The sequence below is a fragment of the Megalops cyprinoides genome, chromosome 8 (genome assembly GCF_013368585.1).
Source record: "Megalops cyprinoides isolate fMegCyp1 chromosome 8, fMegCyp1.pri, whole genome shotgun sequence".
Lineage (NCBI taxonomy): Eukaryota > Metazoa > Chordata > Actinopteri > Elopiformes > Megalopidae > Megalops > Megalops cyprinoides.
In genome coordinates this window covers 18,076,510-18,095,684 of record NC_050590.1, presented here as the reverse complement: position 1 = coordinate 18,095,684, position 19,175 = coordinate 18,076,510, and the positions used below count along the sequence as shown (strand labels likewise).

Below are 19,175 nucleotides of genomic sequence, written 5' to 3'. Positions count from 1 at the left end.
GTAGTGCCAGTATGGCACAGAATATTGTCCTGGGGGACAAGTGACAGGATAGGCTCCCCATAACAGCACTGCTCACACCAATGGCCAGCAAACATGTACAGGACATGTACTTGGCTTCAACCAAGGGCATATTGCTTTTCTTTCAAAATGGCACGCACTAACCTCTCAGACTTGAGTCAGAGCATATACTTGCGTGATCAAAGAGGGATCTCGCCATTACTCTACAGCTCCATATGGGGAACCCTCAGTCTTCCAGTCTGAATCACAGAGATACCTTAATAGTCTGCATTTGGACGTATGTGACATGGCACACAAAACTGCAGAGACAGCTTGGCCTTGTGATTAACACAGTATACAGTTAATGCAGCACAGCCTGATGGAATATAGCAGTATCACACTGATTTGGATTTAACAGACCTGGGTAAATGCATCTTGGGGCCTTTCACAAAGTTTGTAAGAACCTTAAAAAAATTAATACAATATCAAAAGTTAGAAAACCTACATTATATGGTACAGAGGTGCATACAACACACAAAACACAATTTAAAACAATATCAAGGAGTCAAAAGTGAGTAAATTAAATCTGAAGTTATTTGACATTTTGGTAGAGAAAAGTAGCATCAGTCTTTGCTTTCTGTTCAATTCTTCAGGTCTGTCATACAGTAGCTCAGAGTTTGGATTGGATTGGAGTTCGGAATTTTAAAGTACTGTTGCAACATCAAAAGGCATTTCTAAATGTTTGGTACCCAGTATTCTTAGAAACACTGCTATCACTCCAAATTAGTTTTAAGGGTCATCATTCCTGTCTGAAAACTTTCAATAAATGATTCCACACTTTGTGTTCATCTTTTTTTTTAGCATACTATATGTGGATAAATTTAATCCTAACTTTTGCCACCTCCAAGTTTTCTAAATTTTGACCATCCTTGTTCAACTTTTAAAATTTAAAAAACATTCATTTTACTGGACTATGTTTTATGTTACTCCTTTCCCCCAGTGTTTGGAAGGAGTCTTCAGTTATCTCCAATATGGGCAGGGGTCTAAAACACAGCCCTACTCTCTCCCACACACTTTGAAATGACCTCAGGGGTGATGAAGCTGAAACTTGTTTGTCACTTCTTTAAAAGATGACAGTAAACAGCAGACTGTCCTGGGAAATTAGTTTACTAAAGTGCAATATTTCAGGGTCATCCTCTGGAAAAATGACCTCTGTCATATTAGTCAATGAAGTCTGGAAAGGATCAGTTCTTTTTCTAGTGCAAGTTTTTATTATTATATTAAGAGGAGGAATCTTCCTATGAAAAATGCATATATGTAATATTTTCTATGATGAATTAGTACATTAGTATTATAAAAAAACATGAGATTATTGCAGTGGCTGTCATCTGAATCTCAGCTTTGATATTCATTACGACGCTTAATTTGCTTAGTGGGTGCCCTCATTAAGGGTAATCCATAATTAAATTTTTACATACAATCCACTGACACAGCTGGATGTAGTAGAAGACAAGCAGAGGTGCTTTCATATATGCCAGTCTGAAAAACTGGAGACCTTCACGAAACTGGCTGTGAATGAACATGGGCCGTGCCATGTTTCAAAGGTAGTACTGGAGAGCAATCTAGAGATACCTCCCACAGAGTGACTCTGGACCGTATCAATACTATAAAAACAGTGAGAACTGTAAGTAGTGAATAAGGAGCATGTGTGTTTTGGTTCTCTATTGCTGTATCAACGTACAAAATGAGCAAAAATTGTGAACAGAAATAGAATCACTGATTGTATCATGGGTAGCTGAAGACACCGAACTGAAGTTGGGGGCTAAATACACGTTTTACCTGAAAGGTTAATGTTGGCTACCAGTTGGGAATCGAAGGTAGCTAAACAACACAGCAGGGAGTAGATAAATCCAAAGACCTGTCACGCCTAACATGATGCATGCAAACGAGTGTGTTCTTGAGTCCAGCTCCGATAAATGCATGCACCTACAGTACATGGAACCTCACACTTAGCTCTGCAGCACTTTTTTAGCATGTGAAAGCACCCTACCCTGATCAAGAGGATAACAGACACGCCTCATGTGGAATTCCCACCAGAAACCCTGTGGTTACAAGACAATTTCTCCGATCAACTACATTACGACGACAAGCTCACAAAGGTGCTGCTATTATGAGGTGAAGCCTGACATTCAACTTGATCAGAGAAAAAAAATACATATCTGCACCAAAATGTTTCACATTCAGTGCCTGTCAGAAATGAAATAAAAACCTGCTATGTTCAATAGGTCACTGATCAACTGAAAGATATGCTCAGACTAACTGCTAATATTGCTAATCTGCATTTTATTTTCATACTTTTAAAACAAGTAACAAATAGTCTCAAGAGACAGGTTTTGATATGCAGTGATGCAGCTATTCAAAATATTTGACACTGAAATTTTTAGAATATGGAATATGCCTTCTGCTGCAGGGAGAAAAACAAGTTAGAATCTTTCTCATCGGCCGCCTCTAACTCCTGCTGTGTCTCCAGACCATGCATAAGACTGACAATAATTTATACCTCAGTGCAATAAGGATGTGGAGAGAGATTTTCCAAGATCGCTGTGCAAATGCTGGATTGTTCAGGAGCATGCACTGTGGGAACTGGATGGTTGTCATTATGAACTGGTCATAGGCAGCATGCATCCTGTTCTCCTGATTCAGCACTTCAGGGTCCACTCAACACATGGTCGCTATCACAGATATGCCCAAGCCTTCTGACAGCAGAATCACATAAAGCACTCTCTACCCAATGCATGCATTCACTCACGTACGCACACAATCACTCACTCACTCAGTGGATAGACGATTACTGCACAGTCAGAGGACAAACAATCCGTAGACAAAAACCAGTGACGTGTATAAAATATGTTTACCATTGTGAGAAATAGTGCAGAATAGTTTGTCAACATATAGTTCAGGTGGTTTCCAAGTCTAAAGAACAGTGAAATTGTTTCAAGCCAAGAGAGGTATGTAGTTCCCATGGCTTATGGCAAGAAACAAGAATGGCCTCTCAACCCAGTATTGGTTCCATCTAGCTTCCTCCATCTTAAGTAAACTGATTATTGGACAAAGAACAGGTGTTACTGTGTGTTCACAGTGCAATATTGTACAACTATGCACTCATGTACACTTTAACTTATAGTGCAGTAGCTGTTCATATTTATTTTTATATATCTCATTTATTCCATCCTTACTCCATGTATGTGTCCTGAACTACTGGTGTTTGTTGTATCACTACTGTTGTTGGCATTTGTTGTCACTGTGTAAATCATTGTGTGAACGCACTACAAGAGACACTGGAACCGGAGTCAAATTCCTTGTATGTGTAAAAGCATACTTGGCCAGTAAAGTCTGATTCTGATTCTGACATTGTAGACACACTGTAGACAGAACTGACACTAAAGGACTGATTTAAGCCAGACCACATACAACATGGTCACTTGTAAGACTGCCTAAAGACTCAAACTGATATTATATTTATTCCATTGTAAAACACAATAATGATCTTTTCTATCTGCATTTACATCTATACTGTATATATAGAAATAAATACATCCCTCTTCCTCAGTAAATATAAAAACATATTCAAAAACTTTAGGGCTTTCTTACAATACTGTACATATGGGCATTAAACACAGCAAGCTTCGGAGAAATGTGGATTCTTCTACATCAACCTAAAGCATGTATAGATTCTCAGGACATTATTTCTTAGATCAGGGTGCCCTCTGGTGTTTCAGCTGCATCACTACATACATAGGAATGGAAAAAAACTCCTCAGGTGTGCTCCATTCACTACTACACATCTATAACAACTATTTGATTGAGCAGTGCCTACGGTACATACAAACAATGTTAAGCACATTCCTAGTTATTAAAATTGAGTTTTACTATCTTATTATTAGTGCACCATTAAAAAACATTTTCAAAAATATATTTCTTCCTATCTGATGCTTCATAAAAATACTATTGTAGCAAGTTAAACAGATAACAGCAGTATGAACAATAGCTAAATGCATTACTGTTTGTTTGTTAGTGAACTATAAAATCAGAAGAACACAACACATTATGTAGAAAAATGTGGTAAGTGCAATTACTCAGAAAAATGAGGCATTTATACGCTTTGTGTTGGGATGGTGGCGTTCTCTGTATAACAGCAATGTAAATGTCAAAAATCCTCTCTGTGCTCGATTAGTATTGCCTTCTGCAGGAAGTGACATCACCAAGCCCCCAACCCAAATAATTCAACCCCCACTAAATTTACCAAGTTTAAGCCATTAAAAAAGAAAAAAACTTATTATCACTTAATTAGTTGAAATGAAATCAAATCATGTTGCTTTCTTTACAAATGTACATGTCTGATGTCTTTATGCATTGCAGCATTGCAGCATTTATGGATACAACTCCATAGCTGTGATTAGCTACTGACAGCCTTCCTTCTACGCAACAGGAAGTGAAGGAGCTCAGCAGCTGGGCAGGTAGACATGAGTCAGAGTCCAGGACAGACTGCGTCCTTGGATCTCTGACTGAAACAGGACTAAGGTAGAAAGGGAGAAGAGGAGAAGGGATCCTCATTGGCTGTAACACTGAGGATCTGAGAGGGACAGGGTGATGATGTAACCGAGAAAGGGGTCCTCAGTTCTCAGACAGCGAGAGGGCCAAGGCTGCTTGCAGCGCTGCTTCCTCATCAATGCTGTAGTCCTGTAAGTGCACACACACACACACACAGACATATACATACACATACACACACATGAACACACAGAGTCAGCTGATTGGGGCGAAGGGGTTATCGGCTGGCAAGTGATTTTAAACATTCAAGTTTAGGAGCCCACATTCTGTAGTGTGTCTGAAGGAGAAAACCAATGGTCACCTCTCCACCTGAACATCAAAACTGCAGCTCTCTAAATTCTGAAACATCCTATTAGACCAATAATGTTGTACAACTTATACCACAACTCAAACCTGTTAATATTTTGGCATATTAAATAACCTTGCTCACCACAAAAGTGTCATAGGAGAACTTGTGCCGGTGTAGGAGATGCTGCAGGAAGTTGGAGCTCTTATAGCTGGGGTCACCCCAAGGCATGGCTGAACATACCGGACACACCTATGATGAGACACACAGCCATGAGAGACACTCATTTCATGATCACATAGATTCACTACTGTACCTACCCCTGTCACATGTCAACATAGAGTCATTACTGTACCTGCCCCAGTCACATTTTACTATTGTAGTTATTCCTGCCGCATGACCACATTTGACTACAGTTAAGACACTCCATTTCATTGCTGTACCACACACAGATGAGCACCGTGTGTCCAGCACAGTGCTACCGTATTCAGCAAATTCTAATACATAGGCTGACTTATAATTAATAGGTTGAATATACTTGTCAATGATTGCTGCATGGAGTCATTGTTCCCTGCACCTTCTACCCAGACTCACCACTTTGTTGGGATCATTGCGGTGATTCTCCATGCAATGTTTGACCAATTCCTGCTGGTCCAGGTTTCTGGCCCCACAGTATGGACACACAAAGGTGGAGCGGTTTGGAATATTGCTGTAAGGGGATAAGGAGAGGCAGTTTATTAGTACAGGGCTGCCAGAAATGGCTTGCAATGGAGGCTGATGGAAAGGTAGGAAGGCAATCAACACTTAGCCATGCTTGTGATAAGCTGACATTGGTATTCAGGGAACATGGTTTAATTTCTGCAGTTCACTGTCTAGGCTACCTAGATGCCAAAATAGGAACATATATGCATGAACGGAAATGTAGGGCCTGTTTCTTTTCCCAAATTCCACACTAATCAAACTGTGCCTAACACTATCATAATGGGCAGGGTATGACAGGAGATGGGCAGGAAACTACTGAAACAAGACTAACTATCAGCAAACACACAACAACAGCTTGTCAGACACTGTCTTGTGGTATGTGGCATAAACACACAACGCATTACTTGTATAAACAGGTGACAAACACACGCACACAATAAGTAGCCAACATATACAAATAAAAACAGAGTAACAAAACACACACATATGCACGCGCGCGCGCGCACACACACACACACACACACACACACACACACACACACACACACACACACACACACGAACAACTATACCCACAGCTAGCAAGCCCACCTGTGATAGGAATAGCTGAGGCTGTATACACTCCCCCCTGTAGGGGAATGTTAAACATTCATTTCTGTGGATGGTGCATGTAAGAATGTGTTAGTGAAGTCTCTGTGCAGGGCCTGGGGCTTAATTCTTGGATAGCAGGAAGAGCAACAGACTGTCAATCACTGACTTGCCAGGCATGCCAGCTGGGCATGGTCTGTCATGTTCACGTTGCCAATAAGTGAACCCTCCATGTGTCTCTCACAGCTATGCCAATCCACAGCACAGCCAGGCAGGGACGTTCAGATGGCCACATACTGTACCTGGCTAAGCATATCACCAACATCTTCAAATACCACGCTGGTATTCAGTTTAATGTTTGGCTTTGTCCATATGGTATTTCCAAACAAAGTGAGCCCAGAGAGGGAGGGAGGGATAGAGAGTAAAAGGGGGCTGATACACAAACTGAAATGTGCAACAAGTTAATGGATCTTTAAGAAGTAAATGAATTCATTTCCATTTTGCTCACATTGGGCAGACTAAATGCTGTTTTCTTGAGCATCCATGGACAGCCGTTTGTTATCAATTCATATACTTCTGCTTCTATATGTCAGAGGTATTCTTTCTGTAACATTTCTGAAAGAGCAGAATGTTATAGTACCGTGTGTCCCATGAAGGTCTTTGTTTTCTTTAGCACAAAAACAGATTTTGCCTTAGCAGACGTGACTTTGTTTGTTGCTGCATGTGCTGAATGGATTCTTAAGATGCTTAACAATCAGTATCACTGCTTTTCTTTTCCTCCTGTAAGAACATTTACACCTTCTCAGGATATTTCACCTCACAAAGTGGCCAAAGCACTTTCCACAAGACCTGATCCAACAGCTTACCTGGGGATTGGCTGTGAAGTAGGTACAACTGGTACAAATTTGGGACAGTTAGCCATCTGTTCTTGAACCTTGGTGCATGATGAAATATGTGACCTCATTTTCACCAGAGTCACCTAGAGCCCACCATTAAAAGAGAGATAACCAGGTGAGTGAGAGAGCAGCACTCCAGTGCTTATGTTGTCTAGGTCAAACAGCAGTCTTTCTCACTCATGTTACACAGAACAACTGACACTCATTCAGTGGACAAGAGTAAAAATTGATTAAGAGTGAAGGAATAAGATGAGATTTGTAGAAATGAGGACTTCACCTATTGGGAGCCAAGGGAGTGGTAATGCAAATGCTGGGTGTAGCTGTGGGGAGGGGCCCAGGACATGGTAATAAGTGGGCTACAGGTTTGGCTGTGAGAAGGGGCCCAGGGTGTGGCTATGGGGAGGTCCACAGTATGGTTGCCAAGGCTGGGCTCACTCAAAAGCTAAAAATGTGGGTATGTGAGTATCTGCAGGGTGTTACTTTGGGCAGGCTCCTGGAACAGTTAGGGTGTGTTTGTGAGTATGGTTAGGAGATGGTTGTGGGGAACACGAGGCGATGCCTAACAGTGGTGCACTCTGTCGCAGTAACAAAATCACACCTTCTACATTTCTTTTCCAAACTTACCTTCTTACTGCAGCCCCGGCAGGGAGCCTTATAGGATGACAGCTGTTTCTCGACATTAGAGGACCTGTCCACCTTCTTTGGGTCGAAAGGCATACGACAGAGTGGGCAGAGAGGTGATGTCACCTGCAGGCATGGCTGCAGACACTCCCCACAAAACCTGGAAGGGCGGAAGGGCGGAAGGGGGGCCAGTGTTAGTGCTTCCCCTTCAGCATCCTCAGAACCTGCTGACACAACATCAGTGTGTTTGCGTTTCCCTCTCACTGTCCTCTGAACTTCTAGGATAGTACAAATATGGTTCATATTTTCCACCTATGCAGAGAACTTTTCATTGGTGACTTTCAGGTTAAGTATTTTTCTCAAGGGTACAGGAAAAGTATCCTATATAAAATGACATTTATGACCTGAATTTCAGCACCTTAACCACTGCACACTGTTTAGCAGTATCACAGAATAAGAATGGAAATTTTTACTAAGCACATCATGGTCACATATGATATTTTGAGTTCATCCTAATTGGTTTATAAATGGATGATTTCAAACAGTACAAGGGCATTGTGGTCACTATGACTGAGCATGTCAGTCTTCCTCTACAACTGCCAGTGCATTGTTAGTGATCTCATGACACATTTTTTGTAGTATTTCCCTCTGCCTGCATCACATCAGTGATTTGAAGCTTGACTGTGGTGCAAAAGGAGGACATGTTGGCACTGGTTCTGTATGCTGGCCAGATTCAACGTCAATAGAAAGCTGTGAACTGACTTATTCCCAGCAAGCTGGGCAGTCACTACTGATGACATCACTCAGCACAGAGAATGCAGGCATGTCACCACAGGCAAAGGATGAAGGGAGAAAACTTTCTGATCAATGGAGGCTCCTGGTCAGGAGGCCAGGCAAAAGTAAAACAGGGTGGTTTATAGCCCTGTCTACTACAGAACAAACACCCCGAACGCCCTGTCTTTCAAGAGTTAAAAGAGTTTTGAAAGAGAAGGAGTTGAGAGGGAACCCTTCACATCCTCTTGGAGCAGAGTACAGGTGGGGTCATGAGAGGAAACCGCTCTGTCTAAACTGCACAGCTGCATAGTTCCTGCAACCTGCATGTGTGGGTGAGGAAAGAAAGAGACAGATGGGTACTGAGGAGAAAAATATGGGTGTCTGTGTGATAGAGTATGGTGGCACTGAGGGGTTCAGGGGGTACAGTACAGCCATATGAGAGACTAGGGGGAATGACAGTTACATGGAAGAGACTGTCGGACGGTGCAGCTACGTGAGAGAGACTGTGGAGTGGTGCAGCATTATGGGAGAGATTACCACACTATAGTCCCCATGTAACCAGTCTTCATACATCTCTCTGACTGTCAGACGCAAGAAAACACACTGTATCTGAATTACAAATACACTGTACCTCTTTCAAGAATACAAACCTCCCTGCAGCCTGAAAGAGCCTTATGGCACTATATACAGCATATTGTTATTTGCACTTACCAAAGTTGTCTGCATATAGGGGGAATGAATATGGATCTGGGAACATAGAAACTTCAACTAAAAAGGAATATTTTTGACCATTTGGTTGAATTCAAAACAAATCTGGCCCAAGTTCACACGTACAGCCTTCCAATCAAAGCCTTGGAAACCCAACCCAAAAGCTAGGACACATAGTTTTATCTTTTCTCACTCCAACCACAAAGTTAATAAGTTCTAACCTCCTTGTAGCAACAACAAATCTTACAAGGCAACAAGTGACAATACACTCTGTAACATTTTCCACAAATGCCTTAGTTTTACTTTGTCTCTCTCCATCCAGGGCCTGTGTGGGCTGCAGAACAGGAGGCAAACAAATCCAAGTCCACACCACTTTCTTCTCTTATAACTTTTCTGGTGCTTCCCACAACCACTTTTCCCACGTAAAAATAACCTCTTTCTGCCATACAGCCATTTCCCTCCCTTTCACACCACCTCAGATAAATACAAATGGAGAACATTACACATTTTGGCCAAATATAGCTGTATCAAACTGCTTAACCTCTAGGAAGGAAATAAAGGAAATTTAACTCCATGATTGTCCTGTGTATTTAAGTTTAGTACTAAGTTAGGTTAAAAATATCTCCAATGGTATGTCTTTTTTTTTTAATTTGTCACTGTGAGACCACAGGATAACTGTTAAAATCCCCTGAAAGCAATCAATGTATGAATATGTTCAACAATAAAGGGAGAGTTACAGTGCTATATAGTTATCCAGTTCTATAGCAGAGTTACGGTGTTATATGGTGACCTGGTTCAGGAGTATGGGGAGATTTAGTGTTGTCTAGAGATCCAGTTGTACTTCAATATCATCTCCCCCATGGCTTCACAATGGTGAAAGCTGACTACTAATCTTACATGACTAACAAAAACACACACACACACAAGTGTCACAAGAAGTAAAACACATACAGAAACAGACAACTAATACCTGAAGCAGCTATGTGTTTGACCTCTATTTTCAAGGAGCATGGAATCTGTGAGTTAAACTGACATTCCTGTGCATGGCAAGAGACCCCTCAAGAGACCCCTCAAAAGGAAAAATTATAACCATTGCAGTTCATTAAAGGAACTATGGGGCTAAAGAACTAATAAGGGCAGCTGTTTATTGTGAGAAAGGCCTGAAGGAGCAGTCCATAGCATTTGCATATTTTTGTTCTTTAACTTCTGACTACACTGCAGTGATTAGATGTATGCCATTCCTAATACCTTTCTGTCTCTCCTGTGAGTATTTTCCCATGCTCATTATATTACACTCTCATTTAAAAGCAGACAGTACAAGGACTCTTCTAAGTGAAGACTGTCTACACTACTGCCTTCAGCTTAGTTCACAGACAACACATTTCCTCTCACATAACTTTCTGTGGCCTCCAAAAAATGTCTTTATGACTCTTTCTTGTCATGACATTTTTTTTATTAGGGAGTAATCAGAGAGGTGTCTAAACCTCAGAGCACAATCAGCTGGCAAAACAACACAACACAATAAATAAATAAGGAATAAATAAATATAATGATGAGGAATCATATAAAAGGTTTCAGGACAATACAGCAGAGATCCTTGGAATTTGATAGTAAAAATTTATTTATACGCCTATGGAAAAACCCAAAATGTAAACAGATCCACTAGTCCAGAATAAGACAGGCCACATAAGGGTCCAGAATGCCCCTTCTTTGTGTTCAGCCTCGCCTACAGCATTGTGTCACAAATGGGTTATATAATACAGGACTGCTGGAGGCACGGAAAGATATCACTGGGTTTGCTTGACACAGCATACACGGGGCTTACTTCATCCAAGCAAACCAATTATGCAAATGTGAATTACAACACTATTGCAGTGTGCACCCCTGCAGACTGCCTCTCTGGAAGCGTGGGCCAGCTTTCTTAGGGGCTCTGAAACTAGATCTTACAGACCAGGCTATAAACAATGACATCATCACCATGCACAAGCATACATTTATGCACTGCAAGAATTTTAATATGTGAGGGTTGGTGTGTAGGTGGTCAGAGAAAAAGCAGCCCTTTGACCGTGCTTTTGCTTTTCTCTGTTCTCTCAGATGAAGAACTGTGATGGAGGAGGAGGGCTGTGTTCTAGGCTTAAGCTACAGATGCTCAGTAATGTAAGTACTTGGTCCACATCATAACGTGCATCCACTATTACTATTTGATAGCAGTATTTGACTGCCTTCTGAAAGAAGCATGATGCAGCCCCTCTCATTCTTGGGCACTTCCCTCACAAACAAACCTCTCTCTCCATCCCACTTTTCAATCAAAAGTAAGAAACTAGTCTAGTCTAGTTTTGTAACATTCTCCATATGAATGCTGCTTCCATGTTACAGGTCGAACACTGTTCATGATAGAGTTCTCCATTTTACCACAAATGCAAAGGCACTTACTTGTCATTGCATTTTACATCAGAGGTTTGGCTGGACATCACTATACACCCATAGATTACATCATTGGCAAAGCATTATTTATAAGGAGGATTTGGGTAAACCCATTGCTACTTCTGCTATCTTCTCACTTTTATCCACCAAAAACTCTGCTCACAGAACTTTTTTAATGCTGCAAATCCAAATGATGGTCTTTGTGGAAATATCTTTTAATTATTATGTACCTTGATCTTCTAACATGCATTAAAAGTTAAAATCAGTTCAAATCATTACTACATTTACTTCAATAAGTTTAAGCATATTATTTACAAGAAGACTGTAAATGTTTTTAGTTAAAATATTTAAGTATTTATTTAAGCCATACTATTTTAACCACTGTATTCATTGATGTGTTACATGTGGGAACTTGTATGCCTTTGTCATCTCACCTGGCCAGATCTCTCTTGAAAAAGAGATTTTCTAATGGAACTACCCAGAGAAATAAATATTAAACAAAATATATTAAAAGCTATAAAATACATCAAAGAAATATATCTCTTCCTAAAACACACAGATCTGCTCTCCCTTTATGGCCCAAGTTGCAGTAGAGCAAATGTTACCTTTTAGAGCCACTAATAATCAGAGATGCTCAGCTCTAATGTCCCACTTGGTTACTGACAGCAGGAACTGAATGTCTTGTTTTACTGGAGGCGAAATGTTTCATGCTTATTAAAAAACTTTAAAATTCCCTGGAAGATGTTTGGGAGACTTGTTTGCTACCTTGTTTTCATACTTACATTATGATATTTTTAGAACAAAGCAGAATTTTAAAAGCAATAACAAATTTATTTTATTAAAAAGGGACTAAAAGCCCTTGAATCAGAAAGAATTTCAAACAGAATGGGCTGCAGAATGACAGGTGCAGCAACTTCTGTGCAAGGCCACCAATATCACTTTGCCGTAACAGACAGCTTTCAAATCCTGGCTGAGCACCTGTCACTCTGGTGTGTGATAACGGGCTCCATGCCAGCACCCCTGGAGCCAGACCAGGTGTACAGCGGATCTGGCTGTGTTCTGCGCCCTTGGAATCCAAAAACAGAAAGACTATCATTGGCGGTCATTCATGCCACCTCTAGCATAGGTAGTCATTCCTCTCAGTGTAGACATGTCACATCTCCATACTGTTTCAGTACACAGGACACATGGACAGAAGTAGGAAGGACAAGGAACTCTCTGTGAGCACCTCTGCTGTGGCTGCTTAACTCAGAGTCCATCCAGGAACATGCAAGCAAGGGCTGAAGAGAGTTGTGACATCAGGACACGAGGGGCCCCTTCAATGACAGAGAACAGAGCTCCTAAACATCAGCAGAAACAGATGGAGGACTTGTTGCTAAAGGATTAGGATTTGGATTTTTCACAGATTAGAGGAAATGAAAAAACACACAAACACATGGTCATACTAACGCACACAGCCAGTGCTACAGCAAGCAAGGCAAGTTCTCCACTTTGTGTGCCCCACAGCGACAGACTTGTCTGAGGTCTTGTCCACACAGGCAGAGGTAGAAACCTGCACACTGGAACACAGGATCAATTGAAAAGCAACATCAAAAATGTGGAATGAATATCTGAAATTCTAGATTTGAGATTTATCACAATGGTGGCAGGACACAGATGCAGATTGGTCAACAATGAAATAATGATGACACTGGCTAGAACTGTAGCAGAATAGATAAACTAGCAGGCATAAAAATCATATATGCTGCCACTCAATTTTTGATGTTTTTAATTAGTTACGGGCTGCTCCTCTGAGAAATAGAGCAAATTAACAAAAGAATCAAGATAAGGAATCTTTTAAATAAAGATTGAAAAAATTATGAATATCATGGGCCAACATTATAATTGTAACATCTATAGAAGGACAAAACTTATATTTTGTAAGACAATTAGGTTTTACACTTTAAATTCCGCAAACATGTTTTCTTCCATTTTTAGAGAGTGATAACACTGAACTGAAGACTGATGCACATGTATGATTTTCCAACATGGCACAAATAGGGTTGGAGACATAATTATGTGCTCTAAGCTGCAAGGGCATTGCAGTGTCATGAAAACTGCCTCCCCTAAAAGGACTACCTTCATTTGCAATTAATGCTTTGAGTGCTTTATGTTTGGCATGCCATATGGATATTGCAAAGTTCAACAGAACCGCAAAGTTTCCAGTAAGTTTTAAGAGGTTGTATTTTCTCTGCCCATAAACCATTAATATATTTGTGAGCAACACTAGTAATGTGATGCATGTGCATGCACAATGTTTAAGTGGCACACTATATAATTGTGTTCTGGTGTGAGTTTCAATAGTAATGTGATGTATATATGCATTGCATCCTAATATGCATCATATTGAGTTGAATACAAGGACAGATTCGCAAACAGCTCAACACAACCCTTCACCTTCACTGTGGTCACATGATGTAAAACTTCACATCCACTTCAACAGCATGGGGCAAAATCCAGGGAAATTCAGTCCTGGTACTGGAGTTCCTTTCCACAATTAAAAAAGAAGCCACTGTGGTTTGTTAAGACAATAAAACCGTAACCGAGTTACGAAAGAAAGTTGATTGTGGCCCTCCTGGATCAGAATTGGGCACATCCTGCTTTCAAATCATAGCATGGCAATCTATTGAATGGCAATCTATGTCTTCCGAAGAATGAAACCTGAGGGCTTCAAAGGCATAAGACAAAACACCAGGTCTAATATTACACTCGCATCTGAATTAGACTCTTATTGCCATGTTGCATATTTACCCACTAAAATCTACAGACTACACAAAAAAAGCAATTTTAAAACAGTAGGGAGAAGTTCATTCAGGTGTGTTTGTTGACACTGGCTGCTGAAGAATAGTGGTGATTATTTAGTGATCATTATATCAATAGACTGATTAGTTTAGTAGAATTAGTATACACCGGAACAATGATGATTGTTAGTTTTTAGGTTGATCACAGAGTTACGACCTGTGACCTACATTCCAAGTGATGTTGCTATGTCGAACTAATCATGCACACAGGCATACTGAAAATGTGTACGTGGCACATCCCAACCGAGAGGCCTATGATTTTGAGCATTCATATAGCTGTAGTTCAGTATTAGGTCAGTCACTCCATATTTGACCATTTGGGAATGCATATATCACAACCAAGATATCTTAGATCTTTGCTTCTTATATTAAAAGTTTTGTTCTTGGGTGATATAGGGATTCTCTACCTGGTGGGACTTTCTCCCACTCTGCCTCCCATGTCAGTGTTTGTGACAAAGAGGAGTCGGGTCAGTGTGTGCTCCCCTATCAACCAAGGACACCCTTGAAGCAATGTTTTTCCAATTAGGCGCCAGACTCTAGACGATGCAAGGTCAGTGATAATCAAATATCTGTACAGCTTAGGTCATCAGTTTCCCACTCTTTACAATGCTATAAGATGTTCTTTGTGAAGCAGAGTTGCCAGTTCCAGCACCAGCACCAGCAGCACCCGCAAGAGCAGCACCTGCACCAGCAGCGGAGATGGACTGGGCCGTGAGAGGTTGATGAGTGTGTAAAGGCGTAAGACTCTAAGTGTGAAACTTAGTGTGTGTAACATCTGAGACACTGCGAAGCCTTGCTGTACTGAAGATCATCAATAAACATCTTTTGCCTCTCCTGCAACTACGGTCCAGACTGAAGTTCTTTGTGTAACAGTTTATTAGTTAGCTTGCAAGTGCATCAATTTCATCGAAATCCAACACTGTGAAAGTGAAATTTTCACCTTCACACTAATTAACTAATTTAACTATGTTAAGCCTGCAACTGATACCAGTACAGACAACACACCCACGATAAAATACAATAAATCACCTTCATTCAATTCCACACAGTTCCTGAGTTTATGTACTTCTTCACATATTAAAAGAGTTTGAGCATCTGGAACCAAGGAGTCACTCAGTGCTGTAGAATTCTACAGGTAGGAAGAAGGACAGGAAGGAAGAAGAAATGGGGGATTTGGGGGGGGGGGGATGAGTGAGACAGAATAAAAGGCAAGGAAAAAATCAAACAGATTATAAGTGTTGTAAAAAAATGCCATCTGAGAACAGGGTAGCTTGTTGACACAGATAAGCCCTGGGTTCATTGATTTCTGTCAAGCAGCTCTGTAGTGGGCAAAGCACCAGGCAGCACTCCAGCAAATAGTGAAGTTTGTCTTAATGAAGTTTGGCATAGTATTTGCTCACTTGAAAGAAACAGCCCTTCTACAAAGCCATAATTAAACCAATGTTATTTCATATAGCTTGAATTGGATTTTGGGATCGATAAATGAAACCATTCAAAAGGATCTGATCAGAGTAGCTATCTGAACCACACAAAGCAGACTCTCAGAAATGTGCCACAACTGGACTGAACTTGTGCACAAGACATGGGAAGGAAATTCAGGCCCTCAAAGTATTTTTACTTGAGAGAAGAGTTCTTTCAACATGCATAAATTATGCAGGCAAATGAGAAGGGCAAAGTTAACATCCAACTTAAGCCAAGTCTGGAGGCTGTCTGTGTCATTTCTTTGAAGTAATTTTTCACATTGCCACAGCAAAGTTAAATGCAACAATTTTGTATTTTGAAATAAAAGCTGTCTTTCCAGAACAGATCCAAACACATCACCAACAGAACACACTATATTACTATTTACACTGGTTACTGTGCTTTAATAAATCTTGCGTGATAGCAGTGAATATTCACAGTGAATAGTTGCAATCATATTGCAACAGAGCATCATAAATGCTAGTGACCTAGTTCAAAATCTGACTTCTCTCCATGTACTGAAATGATTTATTTGCACTAAAAACTCATTTCCAACCAACATATCTGGAACATAGACCTTTCCAGTAAATGCCAATCATATTGCAAAGTAAAACCGTGTGTCTGTGTGTGTGTGTGTGTGTGTGTGTGTGTGTGTGTGTGTGTGTGTGTGTCTCAGTCTCAGTGGTGATGGATATCCGGTGTAATTAATGTTTATCACAATCACAGAGAGGTCTGTGAGACTGACTTCTTGACTTTGCGTGTGTTAACTGGCACTAAAACAGTGAGAACTGTTAGGTACTCAGTGGAGCATGGAGATGACAGAAAAAAAAAATCCTTTCAGGGCTACAGAGATACAGATACATTTCACAGAGAGCAGTGGAGGAGGCCAGCAAACATGCTCAGGTCATTCATGTCCAAGGCAAGAGATTTGCAAATGACAGTTCAACACAACCCTTCACGTTCACCCCAGACAAATGATGCATTACCTCATGTACACTCCTTGGACACTCAGGAGATACAGGGAAACTCAGTCCTAGCACTGGAGCTCCCAAGCAAATTCCACCCAAGCACTTAACAAGTGATTCACTTCATTAGCATCTGTGTAATGTAAGACAATTAAACCACTTCTCTGAGTTCTGGACAACTGTCAGTCATTCTGAGCGAGGTGGAAAATTTACTGTGGCCCGCCTGGACCAGGACTGAACATATTCTCCTCAGAATGTTTAACCTCTGAACTGGAAGCAGGTGTAAAAGCCCAAATCACAGCTTGGTGGCAGAACTGCTCGCCCTCCTGGTGTACTCCTTTCATCTTAAAATAATCATCCTAAAAGGGACCATGGCAGATCTGCAAGTTACTATCCACACGACCATGCAGAACACATTTCTAAGGGTTTTAAAAGTGTATTCCACATGTGAGCAGAGGTGGACACGCCAGCTTCAGAAAGGAAAAGTTCTACCATGTATTTGTTCTAGCCATTCACTAAACAAGGTGTTTCATGAGGTGTTTTCATGAATTAGCTCCTCTACCTGGCTGAAGAGTTGTGCTAATTAAATTCAGCTGGTGTAGTGCATAGTGCTGGACACCCCGGCTTTACTTTCCGAAGCCGGGGTGTCCAGCGCTGCATGTGAGGATGCATTTTTTTTTTTTTTTTTTTTGCCATCAGTAAATCCCATTAACCCATTAACATAAAATAAAAAGTTGTATGAATCTGGACTAGACAGTGGGGTGTGATTTGCCTAGGCTTCAGCTACAACTGTATCCTAAATTTTCCCCTTGATTTTATCTCAAGGGTGTAGGTCGAGAAACATCGCCAGTGGGCAGAACGGGGGCGTCAAATTTGACATTGTGATCAACATCTTAGAAGAATCCAATCGGTTCATGTTTTATACAGAACTCGGCGAAATAAAGCCTCAACACCATTAAAACATTAAAACTAGACAAGTGCTTCTACACAAATCATCGCTGTCGTGCAACGGGTTTTGCAGCTTATATTTTGCTTATATATAGCTTTGTTTCATCTCCCCCCTTCTTCTGAACAAGCCAACTAGCTAATGCTGTTATTAACGTTCCACTTGGAATTTTCTTTACAGACCCCAGTGGGCATGCTACCTTTCCATGTACGAGCATTTAAAGCGCCCTGGCTTTGTTCTTTTCCATTAGCCTACATCTGTTTTTGCCAAAATGCGTTGCTCCTCTTGCTCAATGGCATCTATAATAATAATAATAATAATAATAATAATAATAATAATAATAATAATAATGCTAATAATAATATCAATGAGAATTCGGTATTAAGAAAATATCAGTAGGAATGCGAGTTTCAGGTTTTACTATTTTACCTAACGTGTGTAACAAGCTAGCCTACGCTATTTAACTGAGGACATACACAGTTAACAGACTTTTCATATAAACAGAAATGACGACCAAAATGTAACAGAAAACTCAACACTCTGTCCAGACACTTGTTTATTCCTTTCACGATCATCGCCAGCAAACTTGCAAGCTTGTTAACACAAAAAGTGACCTCTTCACCGGTACAAAGGATGTTTCCCTGTTAGTTCAAAGGACCGGCAGTTGATGTGAAAATATTTCAGCATGGGATTCAGTGTCTTCATCGCGCATATGACAAGTGGACAACACAGACTAACAAAATGTTAGTTGTGCATTTGCTCATCTTTATGTGACTTATCATATTTTATCATATCGTAAATTAAACGCTAACGTTAACGATAGAGATCGCAAAACTCATCTTGCCAGGAAATTGTTTCAGTTCTACTGTCATGCTTAAATAGTGATGTTTCAGCAAAATTATTGTCTCAGCTTCTCAGTATCTGCACGTTTTAAGTACAACAAAATTATACGGAGCCCGTCAAGATAGAGAACCGAACAGACTCACGTGTGTGTGCAGCTTGCGATGCTGACAGGTTTGTGGTAGACCTCCAAGCAAATGGGGCAAGAGAACTGGCTCTCGATGCTCTCACCGGGGGCGGCCGCGGCTGCCCCGCTCTGCAGTTGATGTTGATGGTGATGCTGCTTGAGCTGGGTAGCCGACACAAAACTGCGGAACATCGCCATCATGAACGGATTTCAGCTGCCACTTTACCCTCGATTACCAGTGTAATTGTCAGCGTACCACAGATCCGAATAAGCTCTTTGCTAGCTGACTGATGCACTGTAGTGCCGTGTACAAAATTATGTAGAGCAGGGTTAACGCTAGACACGACATCAACCTTGCGACGAAAATGGTTTCCGTTGAAGAAGACACG

At 40.8% G+C, this 19,175-nt stretch overlaps 1 protein-coding gene across 1 annotated transcript; it reads right to left on the bottom strand.

Annotated features, from left to right (window-relative positions):
• Positions 1–4,514: 4,514 nt before the first annotated feature.
• LOC118781715 (E3 ubiquitin-protein ligase RNF166) lies at positions 4,515–19,175 on the bottom strand. The gene is made up of 6 exons (XM_036534721.1): positions 18,806–19,175; positions 7,705–7,861; positions 7,051–7,163; positions 5,489–5,603; positions 5,039–5,146; positions 4,515–4,737 (listed from the first exon to the last, which is right to left on the bottom strand). The coding sequence occupies exons 1-6, from the start codon at positions 18,985–18,987 to the stop codon at positions 4,672–4,674; spliced, it is 741 nt and encodes a 246-aa protein (XP_036390614.1). The 5' UTR covers positions 18,988–19,175; the 3' UTR covers positions 4,515–4,671.